The following is a 20,590-nucleotide window of genomic DNA, read 5'->3' as shown; positions in this document are numbered from 1 at the left end:
GTAGACGTAGATGCCTGAAATTACGTTCATTTTTTTTTCTTTTGTCATATCCTATTAATTGATTTTACATGTGTATTTGTAAAAGGTACAACCAAACAAACTGGACCAAAAAATGATGTTTTATCTCATGCATCCTGGTTGTTGATGCTTTATAATACTGAAAGCAGAGATTGTATGAATTAAGAAGATCTATAAACTATATCCTGCTAGCATTTGTATCCCCTATTACAGTACCTAAACCCAAACGCTTCACTGCAATATCCTGGTGAGGACGTAATATTAGATGTTTACACAAAATAGAAATGGTCAGTATCTGGCTTTTCTTTTCCATGCATTACACTGCTATATATATTATTATGCGGGGTTTCGTGTAATGTTGCCACTTACATGTCATCATACATTATATGTGCATTATTATACATTGCATTCTTATCATCATACATTGTGTAAGTGAACATATTTTACATATGTAGACATCTCTACCTGCACAATGCTGTATATAAGGAAATGTTGGTGTACGGTAGTGACAGCCTGTAATGCTGTGCTCGCTCAGAGTCAGCGTGTAAGATGATGAGTGTGATGCAGGGGTGGTGCCTCTGCTTTGCTGAGTTGAGAACTTTGCTGCAGTATAAAAGCTGATGCTGTCCTCTATCTGCCGCAGTGCCCTGCATCTCTCTCCTAGTGTGTGCTTCAGAACTCTAGGCCGCGGACAGCTCCATACATCTACCTAGTCTTTCATTCTGTGCATGAGTCATCACTCTTTGTGATTCTATTGCCTGCTTGTCTGTCCCCATTTCATGTGACATTTTTGATTCTTTAAATTTCTTCTTCTCTCTGTACCTTCTAGCTGCCTGATTCTATTACTTCATCATGCTCAGCTTCACCATGGATCGCTCCATAGGCCCTGTTACCTACAGAAGACCTGCAGATGGCTACCTTAGATCTAGTTCTGTTTCCCTAACCCACAGTGGTAGCAGTAGTTTTCAATCTCAGACTCGGAGTCGTAGAAGTGCCCCATCTTACAGTGAAAGTCCTGAGCCCCCCAATGGACCAAGGGATGAAAGGGAGGCCTTGCAAGGTCTGAATGAAAGGTTTGCTGGCTACATAGACAAGGTGCGGAGACTGGAAGAACAGAACCAGAGTTTACAACAAGAGGCAGCAGCCCTAAGGAAGCAGCAGGCTGGTATCTCTGCTATTGGCCAGTTGTATCAAAGAGAGATAAAGGACATTCGCAACCAGCTCCTGAAAATAAACTCTGAAAATGGTCAAGAACAGTTGGAAGCAAACCGACTTAATGAGGACATTGCGTTATTGAGGTTAAAGACACAAGAAGAGGAGAGAATGAAGGAAGAGGCTGTGTCTGCTGAGAGGGCACTTAGGCAATACTTACAGGATTGTACCCTAGAAAGTGAACAGATTGGAAGGAAGGTCCAGGCTCTGCAAGATGAAGTAAGCCATCTGTGCAAAAGTCACCAAGAAGATGTGGAAGACATGCTTAGGCAGATACAAGGCAGTCAAGTGTCAACACAACAATTTGGAGAAATGCCTGGCGTGGACCTGGCATCTGCTCTGAAGGAAATCAGGGCTCAGTTGGAAGGCCATATAGGAAGAAATAACATGCAGACTCAAGACTGGTTCCAAGGTGAGCAAGCATGCATCATGTACCAGACATCTACATCAATCTGACATTCATTAGTCTAAAAAATTTGCTGCGTGGACTGATACCAAAACACATACATGCATTTTTTGTATCACTTCTTTGTGTAATATTGTATATATTACTATGATTTATATTACATATTTAATAGAGACTGAAAAAAGTTATTTTCCTATTGCACAGCATATTATATGACGTATATGGAATCATCTAATGTGTTGTTCAGTCTGGGCTTCGTAGGGTTTTCCAGTCGATAACTAAGTATAAAGCAATGCATTTGATTTTACCTTCAGGCTAGGAAGGGGTTACATCCTAGCACTTGAAATTCCTGAGTCATGTTTGGTTTCTATATTAGTCTCTGCAGGTCTTCTCGTTCGCAGTCCTTTCTTGTGCTGCAATAAACCTCACTGATGCTAATTTGTAATCATGAACTCTATCCTAAAGGGATAAATAATATGATAGTCTTAAGAATATTGCTATTTTAGCCAGTGAGAAGGTGTCCTTATTCCTATTGGGTATTTTTGTCTGTGCACCTTATTTGTTTGAAGATAGATATTTGCCAAGGTTTATAGCTAAAAAAAAAAAGAAAAGATTAAAAAACATTACACTCATCTGTAAAAATCTTCTCTACCTTGGACAATCTCTACTTGTTAGTAGGATCATTTAGTGATCTGTGGTCAGAAATTGTCCCCCCACTAAGGGACCACACCTATCTGCTATCATTTCTTAACCATGTAGGAAGTGTTAAACCTCTCCGGAACTACAGTACATTATACCATTAGATACTCATCAACTTAGTATTTATATTAGAAGAAAAGATAATAAGACAATAAAAAATTCCATGCGATTTTCGTAAAATGGACAACCCATCATTGTCTCTGCTTGTCCCTTCTGCAGCCGTTATTACACTATAGCAGTACCAGTTATAGGTCCGGATATCTTACATTACTAATATATATTTTTACATAGATTTTCGCTTCATTTTTATAAACAGTTCAGCTGGAGAAACTAAATGAGGCTTCACATGTGAATACCCAAGCTATTCGCTCGGCTAGTGATGAAATAACCAGCTATCGACATCAGCTTCAAAGCAAAATCACCCAACTGGAAGTTCTGAAAGGATCTCAGCAGTCTTTGGAGAGACAATGCATGGATTTAGAGGATCGACACCAAGCAGAGCTGGCGTCTTACCAGGTAACATGTCATCATCACTAGGGCTCTGAGATCCTGACTAATAGCAGTTATGGTAAGAGTACGTGTTCTAGGTATTTCCCTAGATATGTGCAGTAGGATATACTGATGAATGCACAGTATCAATGTCACTGCCGGATAGAAAATGTATCAGGGGAGATTTGAGATATTCACTGACCTCTATTTCTTAAAGGGGTTTCCAGAACTTTAATATTGAAGACCTGTCCTTGGTGTGTTCCACACATTAGATGCAATTCTTGATGATTGCTTTACCTGTGAAACTTCAGGACCCATAATCTTGTATAAATGATTTTGATCCGTGACTTGGATCATAAATGGAGGTGTCTGAGATTTTTTTTTTTTTCCGAACATGTGATCCACAGAAAAAAATAAATAAATGGACACCATAGACAATAATGGGTTTCTGCTCTATCCATGAAAAAACTTATAAAACAAGTGCATGAAAAAATGTAAGTTTGAATGAGTTCTTAAAGGGAATTAAATATGTGTATTGCCTTTAGGAGAAGTAAAGAATATGGAAGAAACAGGAAATATGATTCAAAACTTTATTACATAAACTTTTAAATACAGTTCAAAATAAAGGAGACACAATAGAAAATTAGAAAGTGGAAACATCAGGAGTAATATTCATTCCCAATGATTTTGATAGACTTTTAGTTACATACTAGAAAACCTAATTAGAAACCAATAAAACCAATATCTATTAAATATTAACTTGTTGAACCCAATAAGCTAATGTAAGTCTAAAACTGTTACTATATATTTAAAGACACTAACGGTAGGGCCCAATGACCAACTAGCCACACAAGCATTAAAATACGCTGGATTAGTCAGCAGAGCCAATTATTAGATATATCCAGCAATATTAGCAGGACAGGACAACATAGGCCACAAATGAACATACAATCATGTAGTAATTATGTACTAACCAGTAAATAAAAACTAAGACCAAAAACTATATGGCCAATATAAAACCAAAAGCCTTATTACGAGAGAGTCAGTAATTATAACCAATTGCACGCTATAGTAATGAAGTCTATCGAGGCAATAAAAAATAGTAATGGCATAAAACAAATCAATAAGATAGATATACCAAAAGTGAAAGGCTACATGTATATATATTATGTCCTGGTAAACTCTGTAATGAACCATTAGTCCTTACCTTACCGCAAAAGTTGACACCCTATATACAGTGTCAGTGGAAGCCTTGCTCAGTGGTGGCTGTCCCTACACCAGAACACAGATGAACCTATAGATGACTAAGAATTACACAATGTGGAAACATAAATACCATAATGACACTCTTTGGTGTCCACTTATATTACATAACAGAACACAGATCTCAGCTGTAATTCCAGATTCCCTCAATCTCTGGGCACGTCCGACTGTTAATCCATCACATGCACCATAGTCCCAACATGTCTTCCCCTAACAATCACCGGGCTCATCAAGAGAACTGAACTGACAAAAATCCAGTAATGTAAAAATTAGGATCGCCGATAGAGATTAAGGTGGAGACACACATGTCATCTAGATTCTGCTTTAGGTAGACATAATCCATCTAGGACAAAGGCGGAAAAATACAAATATGTTTACGATGAACTATCATTTAAATGTATTGTCTCATTTTGTATTCCATTTCTTACTCGGAAGGAGCAGGCAGCCCATGAATTATATGGTTAGCTATTTATTTCTTTTGCCACAATGGAACACCACATGCAGAAAGATTTACGCCAGTGTCAGTTTTACTCAGAGGTAGCAGCTAGTTAACTGGGCTGATAATTGGGCTGTTAATAAGAAGAATTAACTTGATGGGACAATTCAAATTTAAAATAAAGGCTTGTTCCTCACAGTGGAATCATGTGACCATCCAGGCCTGCATTTTACCATATAAAATAGCTCTGCGGTGAGCTGGAAATAATTTTATAGTCCAAGATAGGGTTTTAGATGACAAAATTGGATGCTGAAGCATACTGCCAATGATGGCTGGCCACGTGACCACTATAAACAGAGAGTCCCAGTGCTGACAACTGCTCACTTCTACCAGCATTTGCCATATAGGTACAGCAGAACTCTTAAGGATGCTGCTGCTAACTGCTTTGGGAGCTAGCTCTGATTGCAGCAGTTTAACTCCTAATATGCCATGATGACCAGCAAGGCATCTAATTGTTTAGAATACGAGAGGGGTCACTCTGTGTTTCTCTCATTGGCAATCGCAGGAACCCAATAATTTTTTTTAATGGCAGCTGAGGGTCCAGTGTGGATTTTTGATTTTGTGTTCCTGATTAGTGATGAGCGAGTGTACGCGTAACTCAGGTTTTCCCGAGCATGCTCAGGTGGTCCCCGAGTATTTTGGCGTGCTCGGAGATTTAGTTTGTGTCGCCGTAGCTGCATTATTTGCGGCTGCTAGACAACCTGAATACATGAGGGGATTGCCTAACAAACAGGCATTCCTCACATGTATTCAGCCTGTCTAGCCACTGCAGCTGCGGCAACACAAACTAAATCTCCGAGCACACCAAAATACTCGGAAACCACCCGAGCATGCTCGGGGAAACCTGAGTAACGCGTATACTCGCTCATCACTATTCCTGATTGGATGCTATAGATATTGGCTCATAAAGTAATCATAATTTACCAAGAAAATGTAAACTCTAGATAATTTTAAGGACAGGTTTAAGAGGACCAGTTTTTAATAAATGGTCTATTGTTTTGGCAACAAAAGAAAATACTATGGGCACAGAGTTTGGTGTAATCCATCTGTCTACTATGCCCTGTATTTTATCCATATGATACTAAATAAAATAGACCTTTATTAATCTGCAATCCGAAATATTGTTTACAGGATTTGTGATTAATTTGTTTTATTAAAGCATCACTAGGTACTAAGCTGTAAAAAACAGCCATCCATCACTCGTGGTGGATGTTGTAACCCTTCTCTGCAGTGTAGTCATAATCTACTCAAGTGTTTGCCAGCGCAACCTCATGGTCTGTTCAGTACTTGGTTTTGCTCTCTGTTGGTGCACCTCCTTTGTATATGCCAGCTAGGCACACCATGCTGAGCAATGGGTTCTCTCTGAGTCTTTGTAATTTCATGTCTCAATTTAGAAGAAGCCTTTGCCTCTGTTAGCATTAGAGTGCATTGCTTTTTACTACAGAGATCTATGAAGCAACATCCTGGGAGTAGTGGTTTTCCATTTTGTGTAGGGTTGGGTAAGAATTGCACTTGTAAAGTAATAAGAATCAATGACAAGCAGACTTTATGCAGAGATGAATGATAAGGGTTTGTGGGTCTTGATGCAAACATTCAAGTTGAGTCTCTTCCTCCCATTTATGACCAAACCAAAATGTAAGGACTTGTATGATATCATATTACATGTATCTGTACGAATTATGCTCCCCATTATTAACTGTGTATATAATTGTCTTGATCGTCCAATTAGGGGAGAGCGAAGACCGTAATCTTAACTCTGATTAGAAATGTTGGCATACCCCTCCTAAAGACAGTAGCCCCAGCTCCATTGCTCATTGACACCTCCATTGTTATGTTTAGCCTCATTTCTTCTTAGTTTTTTGTTTGGCCTTCAAGCATGGTGTCTTCATCCTCCACAGCTGCCCTCTTCCTCCAGGCAGCTTCTCCTTTTTTTTCCAGGCCAGATTCTGCTATCCTTTTTGCAAAATGTAGCTCCCAGCTTCTTGAGGCCTAGTAGGTGGATCACAGTAACCTATCAAGCCGCACTCTGTTCCTACCTCTCACACAGGCCTCAGCTCCATAGAGCCTTGTTAAAACCCATGGCACATAACAATGCATGATAGTGCTTTTTACACCTCCATCTCATTTTCAGCTTACAAAGCATTTGGGAGAGTGCTTTTTTTTTTTTTTCTTCCTTTCAACTGCGTAGGCTCATTCTCAGAGATGATATATTATTCCTTTTCATAGAGTGCTAATGCACAACCCTTTAAACAACATTATTATGCAGTTACTGCGAGAATCAGGCAGCCATATTGCCCCCGCTGTAGCTAAGCTAATTGTGTTAACACTGGACATGGTAATGTGGGTCCTAAGAATGATTTTTCTCTGGTGGGCCCAATGTACTCCAGTCCGACGCTGACCCTGACCTTCTTCCTTTAGCTCCTATACAGGAATCTTGATTTACAACAGGGACTCCTGGATTGATTATATGGAGTAGCTGTTGGCCAGTGGCACGACCCGGCAAAGAAAAGTAAACTAGCCATGTTAAAACCAGCGAGGGCAGGCCCTAGACAAAATCATGATGAGGAAGATGGAGTCACAGGCAGACAAACAGAGGTTTAAGTCAGTCAAAGGTCAGCAGCAGGTATCAAATAAGCTGTGATAAGTAGCATTGTAACCAGGCAAACTACAGTATTTACTTATAAATGGCAACTCTCAGCTGTATACTGGTAATCCAAGTAGGGTGTAGTTCTGCCCATTGGCTACAGCAGGAGCAAATCACTTCTACTGAGCTGTTGGACAGCACACACAAACCCATCTATTCTGCCTGACAGGGTGGCATCTCATGTCCCATCTCTGACTAGACTGTGCCATCCAGAGGTATTGGCCACGATGTCTCCTCCATCTTTAGCGCCAACTGCAAAATGAATACGGCAGCCCCTGGTGACATAGCGTGCCGCTGAAACAGGAACAGATAGGGATGCGAAAGTTACAAAATAAAAAAGAAAATTATACAAAAATGATGAGATGATTTTACATGTCTTTTTAGATAGTTGGTTGTCTTTTTGATCGAGACACTTGTCCACCACTAACCGACCCAATCATCACTAAAATCATGGCGCATGTTGTCATGTTATAGCATTACAACAGTATGGCTATCTAAAAATGAAAGAACATTTTCATTTGCCTACAAAATATTAATTACAGATCATAGTTCCTCGTTTACCGAGTCTCACAGCATTATCAGCGTTTCGCTAGGCTTATTGTTTCAACAATATGGGGCCTGATCGACATAACAAAATATCAGACTTTATAAAGTCACAGTTATATCCAGCTATAAGCAAGACATCTGTGAGTATTCACTATGGAACTTCTTACTGACATAGTCTTAACATTTCTTGAAATTCAGGAAACATTGCATCAGTTGGAAAATGAACTAAGGAATACCAAGTGGGAAATGGCTGCTCAGATACGCGAGTATCAAGACTTGCTGAATGTCAAGATGGCTCTGGATATTGAGATTGCTGCATATAGGTACTGAAGTCTGACTTTATTTTTCTAAAAAAAAAAAACCTGTTTGTCTATAAGAATTTACCAAAAAGTAACAATGAAGCGGGCATCATCTGTGCATTGGTGGAGAGCAAACCAAAATACGTGTAATCGCTCACTCACACAAGAGAATAAATCGGACAAGTGCAATTTGATTAAAAAAAATCTGATTACACTCAGCCCAGCGTTATACTATGGGGCAGTGCTGATTCAATATGAAAAAACAATCCGAGTATCGGTTTGCACTCAACCATACAAATCTATGGGTGAATGTGAAACACAGTGTACTCGGATGTCACCCCAGTGCAGTGGAGATGGAGAAATTACTTTCTCTGTCTTCTCCGCACCTGTGCTCAAATCCTGTCATGCGAGAGAATTGGAGCTGAGATTCAATAGCATATAGCATTCAATGCTCTCGCGTTTGATGTGATACACTAGTGGGACCCCGGCCTAAGACAGATGCAATTAAAAAAAAAAAAAGAAGAGGAAAAACACACAATAAAGATCAGTTGCCCTTCCTAAATTTAAATTAAAAAACAAACACAAAAACCTCGACAACCTTTTTCCCTGAGGAAGCCACCTCTTGTGGTGAATGTTGGGTCCTCATTCCAATATGATGCTTTTCCTATGAGCCAGTTTACCTGGGAGAGTATGCACACTTTGTTGCACATACTTCATATGTTACTTAGTCTCTTTAACATATTCTTTTGTATATTATATCTTTTATATATTCTCTTGATGCTACATTAGTCTTTTTTAGAGTTGAGCGACTAGTCGGATCGGGTTTCATGAAACAAAATTTGTTTCAGATGAAACTGGTCCGACTAGGGCAAAAAAAGTCGGAGTTTCGTCCGAAACCCGACCCCAATGCAAGTCAACGGGGAATAAAAGTCGGCATTGAGTGGATGAATGTCATCCGCTCAATGCCGACTTTTATTTCCCATTGACTTGCATTGGGGTCGGGTTTCGGAAGAAACTCCGACTTTTTTTGCCCTAGTCGGACCAGTTTCATCTGAAACAAATTTTGTTTCATGAAACCTGATCCGACTAAAGTCACTCTACTCTAGTGTTTTTTGAATACTACTTGACATCACTTTAGCAATAGTGTCCATTCATGCTTATCTCAGATATCCACCATTTTTACTGCAAAAGTGAATGAGGAGTTGGCTGCAAAACAATTGGTTGGGAAAAGTAAAATGCAACAAATAAAGGAATTGTCCACTACTTATTACTAATGGGCCCAATGCTCATTCGTACTCCGTACTGTGTCCCCTGCTGGTCTCCTGGCTAGTTCTTTTAGCTAAGACGGAGTGTGACTGCTGTGGCTGATGATTAGATCCTATCATAACCTGATGCCCCCTGCTAGAACACATTGCATAGAATAGAAGAGTAGTGGGGTGTGCTAGGTATTTTTTATGTTTTCACCACTCTGGGCCCACTGATAATAAATTTCAAAGTCTGGACAATCTCTTTAAAGTGAACCTGTCAGCAGGATTTTGCTAAATAAACTACAGACGCTGCCAGGTCGGCGCTGCTACACTGATTAAAGTGACACGTGGGGTGAAGACATCTGTCTTGTGGTTCTTTTGTAATCAGTGTTCAGCTAATGATATGCCCATGCACTGGGGCAGGACTGTAGGCAGAGTCTTATCTTCCTGCTCAAAGCCAGAGAAACCATGTAAAGACCTGCCCACAGGCTTCCCCGAAGCACACACATGTTCTTCATCATAGAGACAGTGAGAGAGACAGATGGTTTGTGCTTCGGGGCGGCCTGTGGGCAGGTCTCTTCTTGGTTTCTCTGGCCTAGAGCAGGAAGATAAGACGGCCTACAATCCCATCCTGGAGCACAGGCATATTATTAACTGTAAACTTCTAAAACTGATTACACAAGAACCACAAGAGAGATTTCTTATTTAGTCAGTCACCAATTGTGCAAGTTCTCCCACTTAAAAAGATGAGAGAGGCCTGTAATTGACATCATGGGTAGACCACAACTATGAGAGTCAAAATGAGAAAACAACTCTAGAAAATCACCTTGCCTGATTTGGCAAGATTTATTTTGCAAATTGTGGTGGAACATAAGTATTTGGTCACCTAAAAACATGCAAGATTTCTGGTTCTCACAGACCTGTAACTTTTTCTTTAAGATGCTCCTCTGTCCTCCACTCAAAACCTGAAGTAATGGCACCTGTTTGAACTTTTTATCAGTATAAAAAGACACCTGTCCACAACCTCAAACAGTCACATTCCAAACTCCACTTCATATGTTGAAGACCAAAGAGCTGTCGAAGGACACCAGAAACAAAATTGTAGCCCTGCACCAGACTGGGAAGACTGAATCTGCAATAGGCAAGCAGCTTGGTGTGATGAAAACAACTGTGTGAGCAATAACAAAATGAAAGACATACAAGACCACTGATAATCTCCCTCAATCTGGGACTCCACGCAAGATCTCACCCCGTGAGGTCAAAATGGTCACAAAAACCGTGAACAAAAATCCCAGAACCACACGGGGGGACTTAGTGAATGACCTGCATAGAGCTGGGACCACCCTAACAAAGGCTACCATCAGTAACACACTACGCCGCTATGGACTCAGATGCTGCAGTGTCAGATGTGTCTCCCTGCTTAAGCTAGAACATGTCCAAGCCCTTCTGAAGTTTGCTAGAGAGCATTTGGATTATCCAGAGGAGTATTGGGAGAATGTCATATGGGCTGATAAAACCAAAGTAGAACTATTTGGTAGAAACAAAACTCTTCGTGTTTGGAGGAGACAGAATGCTGAGTTGCATCCAAAGAATACCATACATACTACGAAGCATGGGGGTGGCAACATCATGCTTTGGGGCTGTTTCTCTGCAAAGGGACCAGGATGACTGATCCGTGTAAATAAAAGAATGAATGGGGCCATGTATCGTGAGATTTTGAGAGCAAACCTCCTTCCATCAGCAAGGGCATTGAAGAAGAAACATGGGTGGGTCTTCCAGCATGATAATGATCCCAAACACACCGCCAGGGCAACAAAGGAGTGGCTTTGTGAGAAGCATATGACGGTCCTGGAGTGGCCTAGCCAGTCTCCAGATCTCAACCTCATAGAAAACCTTTGGAGGGATTTATAAGTCCGTGTGGCCCAGCGACAGGCCCAAAACATCACTGCTCTAGAGGAGATCTGCATGGATGAATGGGCCAACATACCACCAACAGTGTGTCAACCTCATGAAGACTTACAGAAAACGTTTGACCTCTGTCATTGCCAACAAAGTATATATAACAAAATATTGAGATTAACTTTTGTTAATGACCAAATACTTATTTTCCACCATAATTTGCAAAATCAATCTTGCCAAATCAGAAAAGGTGATTTTCTGGATTTGTTTTTTCATTTTGACTCTCATAGTTGTGATCTACCTATGATGTCAATTACAGGCCTCTCTCATCTTTTTAAGTGGGAGAACTTGCACAATTGGTGGCTGGCTAAATACTTTTTTCCCCACTGTATGTACCCAACATTGTAAAAGCAATGAAACATATTTGTTGCAAATAAGTTGTAAGTTTATAAGTCCTTATACATAAGACTTTTAACATTTCTAAATGTCTTACCATTTATAAATATCTTAGCATAAAACATAATTCTGAATAGTAAGCAAAGAAACTTAAATGGGTCTTTCTAGAATATTTAGTAAAATATAGCCACAGAAATGATAACCGATTAATCATCTTTTATTGACTGAATGAACAAGAATAATGAATAAAGTATTTGTAGCTGCTGCAGTATTTACAGTGGGGGAAATAAGTATTTGATCCCTTGCTGATTTTGTAAGTTTGCCCACTGACAAATATAGAAAGAACACCGTGAGCATAACTCAAGATGGTGCTAAGGTTAGGTTCCCAAACCGTTAAAGCAACAAATATGAACCTAGCACTCAACTTAAAGGTATCTGTAAGGCGGTTTATTGTAGTACACGAAAAAAGACGCTTCGGTCAATGTGACCTTCTTCAGTCACGTTTGGTATTTAGATTGTGTAGAGCCCATAGGCATCCATCAGAAAGGACGATGGTGCTTTAGGCATTGAGGAGAATGATCTCTCCAAGGTAATGAGCTCGTCAGTATATAGGAGAGGGGCAAACGTGCCTCCAGATGCGGTGTCCACCGGCCATCTGACACCGGTGGACACCGCATCTGGAGGAACGTTTGCCCCTCTCCTATATACCATCGTCCTTTCTGATGGATGCCTATGGGCTCTACACAATCTATATACCACACGTGACTGAAGAAGGTCACATTGACCGAAGCGTCTTTTTTCGTGTACTACAATAAACCGCCTTACAAATACCTTTAAGTTGAGTGCTAGGTTCATATTTGTTGCCCACTGACAAAGACATGAACAGCAAGACAATGACCCAAAACATACAGCCAAGGCAACAAAGGAGTGGCTCAAAAAGAAGCACATTAAGGTCATGGAGTGGCCTAGCCAGTCTCCAGACTTTTATCCCATAGATAACTTATGAAGGGAGATGAAGCTCTGAGTTGCCAAGAGACAGCCTCAAAATCTTAATGATTTAGAGATGATTTGCAAAGAGGAGTGGACCAAAATTCCTCCTGACATGTGCGCAAACATCATCATCAACTACAAAAAGCATCTGACTTCTGTGCTTGCCAACAAGGGTTTTGCCACCAAGTATTAAGTCTTCTTTGCCAGAGGGATCAAATACTTATTTCTCGCTGCAAAATGCAAATAAATTTATATAATTTATACAATGTGATTTTCTGGCTTTTATTTTTGATATTCTATTGCTCAAATGTTAAAATTAGCCTACCCTTAAAATTATAGACTGTTCATGTCTTTGTCAGTGGGCAAACTTACAAAATCAGCAAGGGATCAAATTCTTATTTCCCCTACTGTATTCATGTTGAAACAAATAAAATGTAATTTTGTTTTTTTTCTTGGAATAATTAAAAAAAATGCATTTTACCACTTTTTTGTTTTTAGAAAGCTACTTGAGGGAGAAGAATGTCGTATTGGAAGCAGTTTTGACTATTATCCATTTGATGCAAGAATTCCAAGGATACCAAGCACACCAAAGCATATTAAAGTGAAAAAGGAAGAAAAAATCAAGATTGTGGAAAAGTCAGACAAAGAAACAGTAATTGTAGAGAAACAGACAGAAGAAACTCATGTGACTGAAGACGTGACAGAGGAAGAAGTGATCACATCTCCAATAGAGGAGCCTGAAAAAGACAATGATGGGAAGACATCTGAAGAGTTGGCAGAAGAAAAAGCAGAGAATGATGTAACAGAGGAGGAAGAATTAGAAGATAAGGAAGAAGATGGAGAAGAAAATGGAGAAAATGAGGTTATGGAAAGTGCTAAAGATGAAGAAAAAGAAGCAGACAGTAAGCCAGGAAAGGAAGAAGAAAATAATATATCAGACAAAGGAAGTGAAATAAAGGTAAAGGATAAGGATGTCAACAAGAAACAAGAGGATAAATCTGCAGATAGAGAACAAGGAATGTCAGGAAAGATTGATGATGAAGAGCTAAAAAAGAAAGAAGACAAAAGCAAACCAATCAAAAATCAATTAGAGGATGCCAAAGAGAAAGCTGGAGTAGCAAAAAAAGAAAAAGATGAACAAACGGAAGAAGATGAAAAACCATCCAAAAAAACTGTAAAAATCGAACCGAAAGACAAAAGTCCTAAAAATGAACAAAAGACAATAGGCAAGAAAGAGAAAAAAAAGGTAGTTAGCCATGAAGAAAAAACAGACACTAATAAAAAAGAAGACAAAACAACGCACGATTCTGGAAAGATAGAAGATAAGAAAATGGTAATCAAGAACGAAGAGAAGGGAGAGGATAAGGAAAAAGAACATGCAAAGTCAACAAAAAAGGGAGAGTCTACTAAAGCAGAAGAAAAAAAAACTGAAACCAAAACTCAAGAGAGTGATATTTCTAAGGAAGAAAATAAAAAGCCAGATAGTAAAGAAGATTCTAAAACAGTACAGAAACCCAGCAGGGAAGATCAAACTAAGGAAAAAGAAGAAAAACCTGATAAAGGAGGAGACAAAATTAAAAGTGTAAAGGAAGATGAAAAGCCAGCAAAGGAAAAGAAACCACCCAAGGCAGAAGAAAAGCAGCAAGATAAGGAAGAAGAAAAAAAGCAAACTAAAGATGAGAAAAAAAAGGACCCTATGAAAGAAGAAGTGAAAGTGCCACCTACAGAAGAGAAGAAACCAACTAAGATTGAAGAAAAGCATCCAATGAAGGAGGAAGAAAAGGATCCATCCAAATTGGAGGAGAAAAAAACACCTAGGGTTGAGGAAAAGCCAAAAGTAAGGGAAGAGGAAAAGAAACCAACTAAAGTGGAGGAGAAGATACCACATAAGGTTGAGGATAAGCCTAAAGAAAAAGAAGAGGTAAAGAAACAAACTAAGGTGGAGGAGAAAAAAACATCTAAGATTGAGGAACAGCCAGAAGTAAAAGAAGAGGAAAAGAAACCACCTGCAGTTGAGGATAAGCAAAAAGTAAAAGAAGAGGTAAAGAAACCAACTCAGGCAGATGAGAAGAAACTGCTTATGGTTGAAGAAAAGCCAAAAGTAAAAGAAGAGGAAAAGAAACAGTCTAGGGTGGAGGAAAAGCCAAAAGTAAAAGAAGAAGAAAAGAAACCAACAAAAGTGGAAGAGATTAAACCACGTAGGGTGGAGGAAAAGCCAAAAGTTAAAGAAGAAATAAAAACACCTGAGGTTGAAGAAAAAGCAAAAGTAAAAGAGGAGGAAAAGAAGCCAACTAAAGTGGAAGAAAAGAAACTGCCTAAGGTTGAAGAAAAGTCAAAAGTAAAAGAAGAGGAAAAGAAACCAACTAAAGTAGAGGAGATTAAACCACCCAAGAGTGATGAAAAACCAGAAATAAAGGAAGAGAAAAAGAAACCAACTAAAGTGGAGGAGAAGACACCGCCTTTGTTTGAGGAAAAGCCAAAAGGAAAAGAGGAGGAGAAGGAGCCAGTTAAAGAGGAGACAAAGAAGGAAAAAGAACCTGTGAAAGAAAAAAAGAAAGTTGAAAAGCAGCCAGTAAAAGAGGAGGAACAGAAACCATCTAAGGTTGAGGAGAAGAAACCAGCTCAAGTTAAAGAAAAGCAGCCAGTAAAGGAAGAGGAAAAGACGCCAACTAAGGCAGAAGTAAAGCAGCAAGATATAGAAGCGAAAGCTAAACCAGCTAAAGAAGATAAAGAAAAACAGGTAGAAAAGAAGCCTTCCAAAGATGAAGAGAAGAAACCAGCTAATAAAGAGGAAATACAGAAGGTAATGGAAGAGGAAAAGAAAACTCCTAAAGCAGAGGACAAAACAATGACTAAGAAGGAGGAGAAACAGCCAGTAAAGGGAGAAGAAAATAAGACAAGTACTGAAGTGAAGCAGCCAGTGAAGGAAGAGGAAAAGAAGTCTGTTAAAACAGAAAACAAAACAACCAAGGCAGAAGAAAAGCAACCTGTGAAAGAGGATAAGAAATCATCTAAAATAGATCAAAAGCTACCAGTTAAAACAGAAGATAAGCGGCCTATTAAGGAAGAGAAGCAACCAAATGAAGATGAGCATAAATCAACTAAGGAAACAGTTAAGGAAGATGGAAAAAAGTCATCAAAGACAGAAGAGAAGAAACCAACTAAGGCAGAGAAAAAAACAGAGGAAAAACAGTCTGCTAAGGAACATGACACAAAAGCATCCACATTAGAGAAGAAGCTGAGCAAGGAAGCAGAAAAGCAGCTAGTCAAGGAAGAAAATGGACCCGTTAAGGCAGAAGAGAAGGTAAAAAAAACAAGTGAGGTAAAAACAGATCAAGCGCCTGAAAAAGTGAAAACCCCAGAGACAGAGAAACCTACTAAAGAAATTAAAGAAAAAGGAGATAGTCCAAAATTACCAAAAAAGGTCAAAGATACAAGCACTACAAAGCAGTCTAGTGGAGGGGTTACTCAAGGTACAAAAACTAAGCCTGAGAAAAGTGAGAAGTCTTCTGGTACAGATCAGATTGCAAGTGAGCCCTCTCAAGAAGCAAAGAAAAGTGAAAAGTAAGCTAGCTTATAAAACACCAGCGTGCACAGATGGTTGGAAACACCAAAGAGGTCAAAAGAGATCCAAGAATCTCGCTCTGGAACTGTCAATCTCAGAGACACTGCTTTGATGGTGAACCCCACTGTACTGCTGAGCAGAACATGGACAAATAGCCAGCCGCTTACTAGGGTGATCAGGAGCAACAGCAGCTCTGCAGGTTCCTCTAGTCCCAGTGGTCCAGTTCTATTCTTGAGAATCAGTAACACTATATACTTCTGAACATGTAGAATACACGAGAGGTATAACCCAAGGGTCACATTAAGGGGTTATTAGCAATACGACAAATGCAATGCATTCTTTTTTTTCCCACTGTATTAATTAGACAGTCTTGAAAGTAAGATATAGTAGGAATATACTTTAAAAGAAAATTGATCGTATTAGGCACATACAGTAGATGGTAATATATACAATGGATTATGGGTAAGTTAATGAATATATAGTGAGGGTATATTTACAGATTTTACCACATTTGGAGTTCCTGTTATATGGCCATGTAGGATTCTTTCCGACACCTTTCAACAATCTCACCTAGTCTTCTTACGTACAACAATCCCTACGTGATTTAATTTATTAGACCAGTAAACATTTGGAACTATGAAGTTTCCAGACTATTGCCCTTATAAACACACCAAAGAGTTGGAGAGGAGGATAATAGTATATTAAAAACAAGACCCTTGGAACTCGATTAGGAAGGTTGAGTGCATCAGGGATACATGCAATAATTTCTACTTTAAAATATGATAGTGATGCTAATCTGATAGTTAATAAAAGTATAAAAGCCATCTATAAGTGCGGAGTCCACATCGCCTACTACCAGTCCATAGAAGTACCGCACTTGCCTGTAGACACCTGAGCCACAAAACTCTTCCAGTTCAAGATGCCTTCTTAGTAAAATAATGAATGTAGTGATATAAAACTTCAGGGAAGTAACACAAGTGTATTTCGACAGCCATATGAGAGCAGTCATGAAGACGACACTTCACACCCACTTGCACTCTTTGTTCTTGTCAGCTATTGGTACAGTGTTTCAGCCGAACTTTCAATGTGACCATTTCAGCCAGCCATTCTTCTTCGTTGCAACTTGTCTTTAACTAGGTCTACCTTGTTACTCTCCTATCAAGAGGGGCCAGGAAGCTAAGATATCGGCAGATGTTTGGTGGAGTGAAAGCTGCTTAAATAGAAAAATCGTTCCTAAAGGCAATTTTGCTAGTAAAGCTGCATTCACACATCCCTGTGATGTGTAAATGTGATGATTATTTTTTCGTAACACAGGACAGATTTTTTGAGCATTTCCTATTCTGAGCCTCAAAATTGGATCAGCATAGGACATGCTGTGAGTTTCAAGGATCTCATTGTAGGATCTGTCCTTTTAAAGGGAATGTGTCAGCAGGTTTTTGTTATGCAATCTGAGAGCAGCATAATGTAGGGGCTGAGATCCTGATCCCAGTGATGTGTCATTAATAGGCTGTAGGGTGCTGTTTCAATAAAATTAGTGTTTTATCAGCAGGAGATTATCACTTCAAAACTAAGTGTCTTGGGCCTGCTACTCAACTGCTATGTGTAACCGCACCCACACCACTGATTAGCAGCTTTCTGCTTAAGCATAGTGTATAGAGCAGGCTGCAAATCAGTGGTGTGGGTCCAGTTATCCAGGGCTTAGCAATCAGAGCACTGCTAGAGCTTCAGCAGAGAAAACAATCATTTTATCAAAATGACCTCTTTCAGATCAGCAAGTGAAATATCACTGGAATTAGGGTCTCAACCTCTATATCATGGTGAGCTCAGATTCCCTTTAACATATGTATGAATAGAGCCATTTAACTCAATAGGTCAGTGTGCTGTCCAATGTAAATTAAAAAGGGCAACACACAGAAAATTTAATGAATGCAGCCTAAGGCTAAGAGGAATCGCCTGCCACCTTTACAATCAAACACAGAAACAACTATTGCAGCTTCAAACCGGAGACTCTACAATTCATTCTCCTTATTTTGGATTCCTAGGAGTGAGATATCTGGGATAGAGGTGGGGTTAATTGCAGGTAGTCCTGAATTTTCAGGCCTTGAGTGAGGGTAGGCACTAATTCTGTGCAGGTTGTTTCAATGAAGATGGAAAAGCAGGACCTGAAGTAGCAGATGAAATGGTTTGTGGCATAAGATGTATGGCTTAAATGTGATTACCAATGCACTATTGTAGTCTCGATTATCTTGCTTACCGATTTGTGCAATATATAGATATATATTAATAAAATTATTCTACAAAGTATGACGGGATATCTGGTTTATTTGGAGATTTGCTTGATTGAATATTTCTGTAAAAATCTTATAACACAAATACATTACGGATCCGTTATGGTTTGTGAACCCCGCATGTAACCATCTCTGCATAATACCAAAGTCCCAGCCACAGACAAAAACTATGAAATCTATCCTGATCCTTTGATACTGGATGAGACTATTTTACTTGAATGTTTTAATAACTTCTAGCAACAAACCTACAAATTAGACATGCAGGGTGGTCTGCAACATAGGAGCCTTGAATCTTGAGAGCTGATCCAAACCAGAGAGCAGGAGTGGCCAACACCAGTGGGGACAAGGCTCTAGATCATGGAGGTTTGCCAACAATTGTGGATGTGATTACCTAGGATATGAAGGCATGGCTTGGCAAAGGCCATACATCAGGATGTGTGTCCAGTAGTGATGAGCGAGCATGCTCGGGTACTAACTTAGTGTCTTCGGCATGCTTGAAAAATATGTTCGAGTCCCTGCGACTGCATGTCTCACGGCTGTTAGGCAATCCCTGCATGTGTTACGGTTGTCCAACAGCTGCAAGACATGCAGCAGCGGAGGCTTGATCATATTTTTCGAGCACATCGAAGACACTTGGATAGCACACAAGCATGCTTGGATAAGATAACACCTTATCTGTGCACGTTCGCTCATCACTAGTGTCCAATTTTCCCAAGGTCAGCATTGGCCAAAGTAAAACAGGTTTGTATTCCTCTCCGATCAATGTTTGCCATGTGTGTAGACTAAAGCAAGGCGTTTAATATGATTGCTATACATTGTGTGTCAGCAGTTGGAGGTCTATTTTAGCGGTGTGCCAGCGGTAGTCGTCCAATTGAGCAGCAGGAACACATCCATTGTGTGCGAACGACATGTATCAGTATGTGTATCCAATCAGAGCATAGAGTGTTTGTAGGATCCATTAGTGTCCAGATTGCATTTTTTAATATTCAAGTGGTGTCTGTGCAGATTGTGTGCCATGCACGAGAAGCACATGCAACATCTTCAATGTATTTTCCTGGTTTATGGAGTTATAAAATTGGATCCAAGTGCACTTATCAGACAGTATTAAAAACACTAAAATGGGGGAGTATATTACATAGCAAGAAACAATCATTTAAGTTGTGTTTAGGCAACAAGTCTGCAGTCACTCTGTAACTGCAGACTTGTGAACCCACACATTGCATGCCGCGAGGATTCTCCAGTGTTGGCAGTAATTTGCATACTACCAGCCACAAGCCAACTAGACTGTGTTCGCCTGCGCCCAATACACTTGCAATGTACAGAGTGACAGCAGATTTGTAGTCTAAGGCTGGACAACCCCTTTCAGGTTGAGCAACTTAGTCAGATTGTGATGGCCGGATCAGAGTGTCCTCAAAATGTCAGAGCTTGTGTTCCCAGAGGATAGTACCTACCAAAAGTGATCCTAGGAAGACTATGTGTTGGGAGCACAATTCGCCATGCATGTCTGGTTTAAACCCATAGAAGAGCTGATAAAGTTAATGCAGGCTAGGATAGGAATGTGTCAGTGCATTGCATCTTGCAGTGTTGCCACAGACTGGGCCATGATGACACTCGTCTACCTCAGAAATCACTTACAATGGACACAAGAGCATCAGAATTGGAGCATGGAGCAATGCAAGAATGTGCTCTCTGATACTTTTTATCTCCATTACGTGGACGGTGGTTTGCCAATACATCACGTTCTCGGGGAGGAGATGGCACCGTGTCTACAGAAACCTTGTTTCAGGAATTTATGTGGCTGTTACCCCTTACAGTAATGACATGTACATCCTACATAGACTGTCCATACCTTATAAACCCGCCTCTCTCCCTCTTTCCCAGCGCAAAGAAAGACACTAACACACACTCTTTAACGGAACAAAATTTTATTGGAGAGTAACCAATCACAACGACTCTCTTCTTTTAACACCCTTTGTTGGAGGGGTAAGGGCGCAGCATTTCAAATTAACCATCGGAAAATTGTGGGGATATGTCACCGGACTCCTGGCACATGTAACCCATTCTTCCTTTTCCTCCACTGCTGCAACTTTCATCACATTCAGACAACACAACCAAAACCATATACCCATAACC

At 39.8% G+C, this 20,590-nt stretch overlaps 1 protein-coding gene across 1 annotated transcript; it reads left to right on the top strand.

Moving 5' to 3' along the window:
• Nucleotides 1-641: 641 nt before the first annotated feature.
• NEFH (neurofilament heavy chain) lies at nt 642-16,372 on the top strand. Its single transcript, XM_073554087.1, has 4 exons — nt 642-1,642; nt 2,652-2,851; nt 7,972-8,096; nt 13,103-16,372. The coding sequence occupies exons 1-4, from the start codon at nt 871-873 to the stop codon at nt 16,170-16,172; spliced, it is 4,167 nt and encodes a 1,388-aa protein (XP_073410188.1). The 5' UTR covers nt 642-870; the 3' UTR covers nt 16,173-16,372.
• The last annotated feature ends 4,218 nt before the right edge of the window (nt 16,373-20,590 follow it).

The sequence above is a fragment of the Dendrobates tinctorius genome, unplaced genomic scaffold (genome assembly GCF_039654945.1).
Source record: "Dendrobates tinctorius isolate UK_male_01 unplaced genomic scaffold, ASM3965494v1 ptg000206l, whole genome shotgun sequence".
In the NCBI taxonomy this organism is placed as follows: domain Eukaryota; kingdom Metazoa; phylum Chordata; class Amphibia; order Anura; family Dendrobatidae; genus Dendrobates; species Dendrobates tinctorius.
Note: the sequence above shows the minus strand (reverse complement) of the source record. Positions and strands in the feature narration are given on the sequence as shown.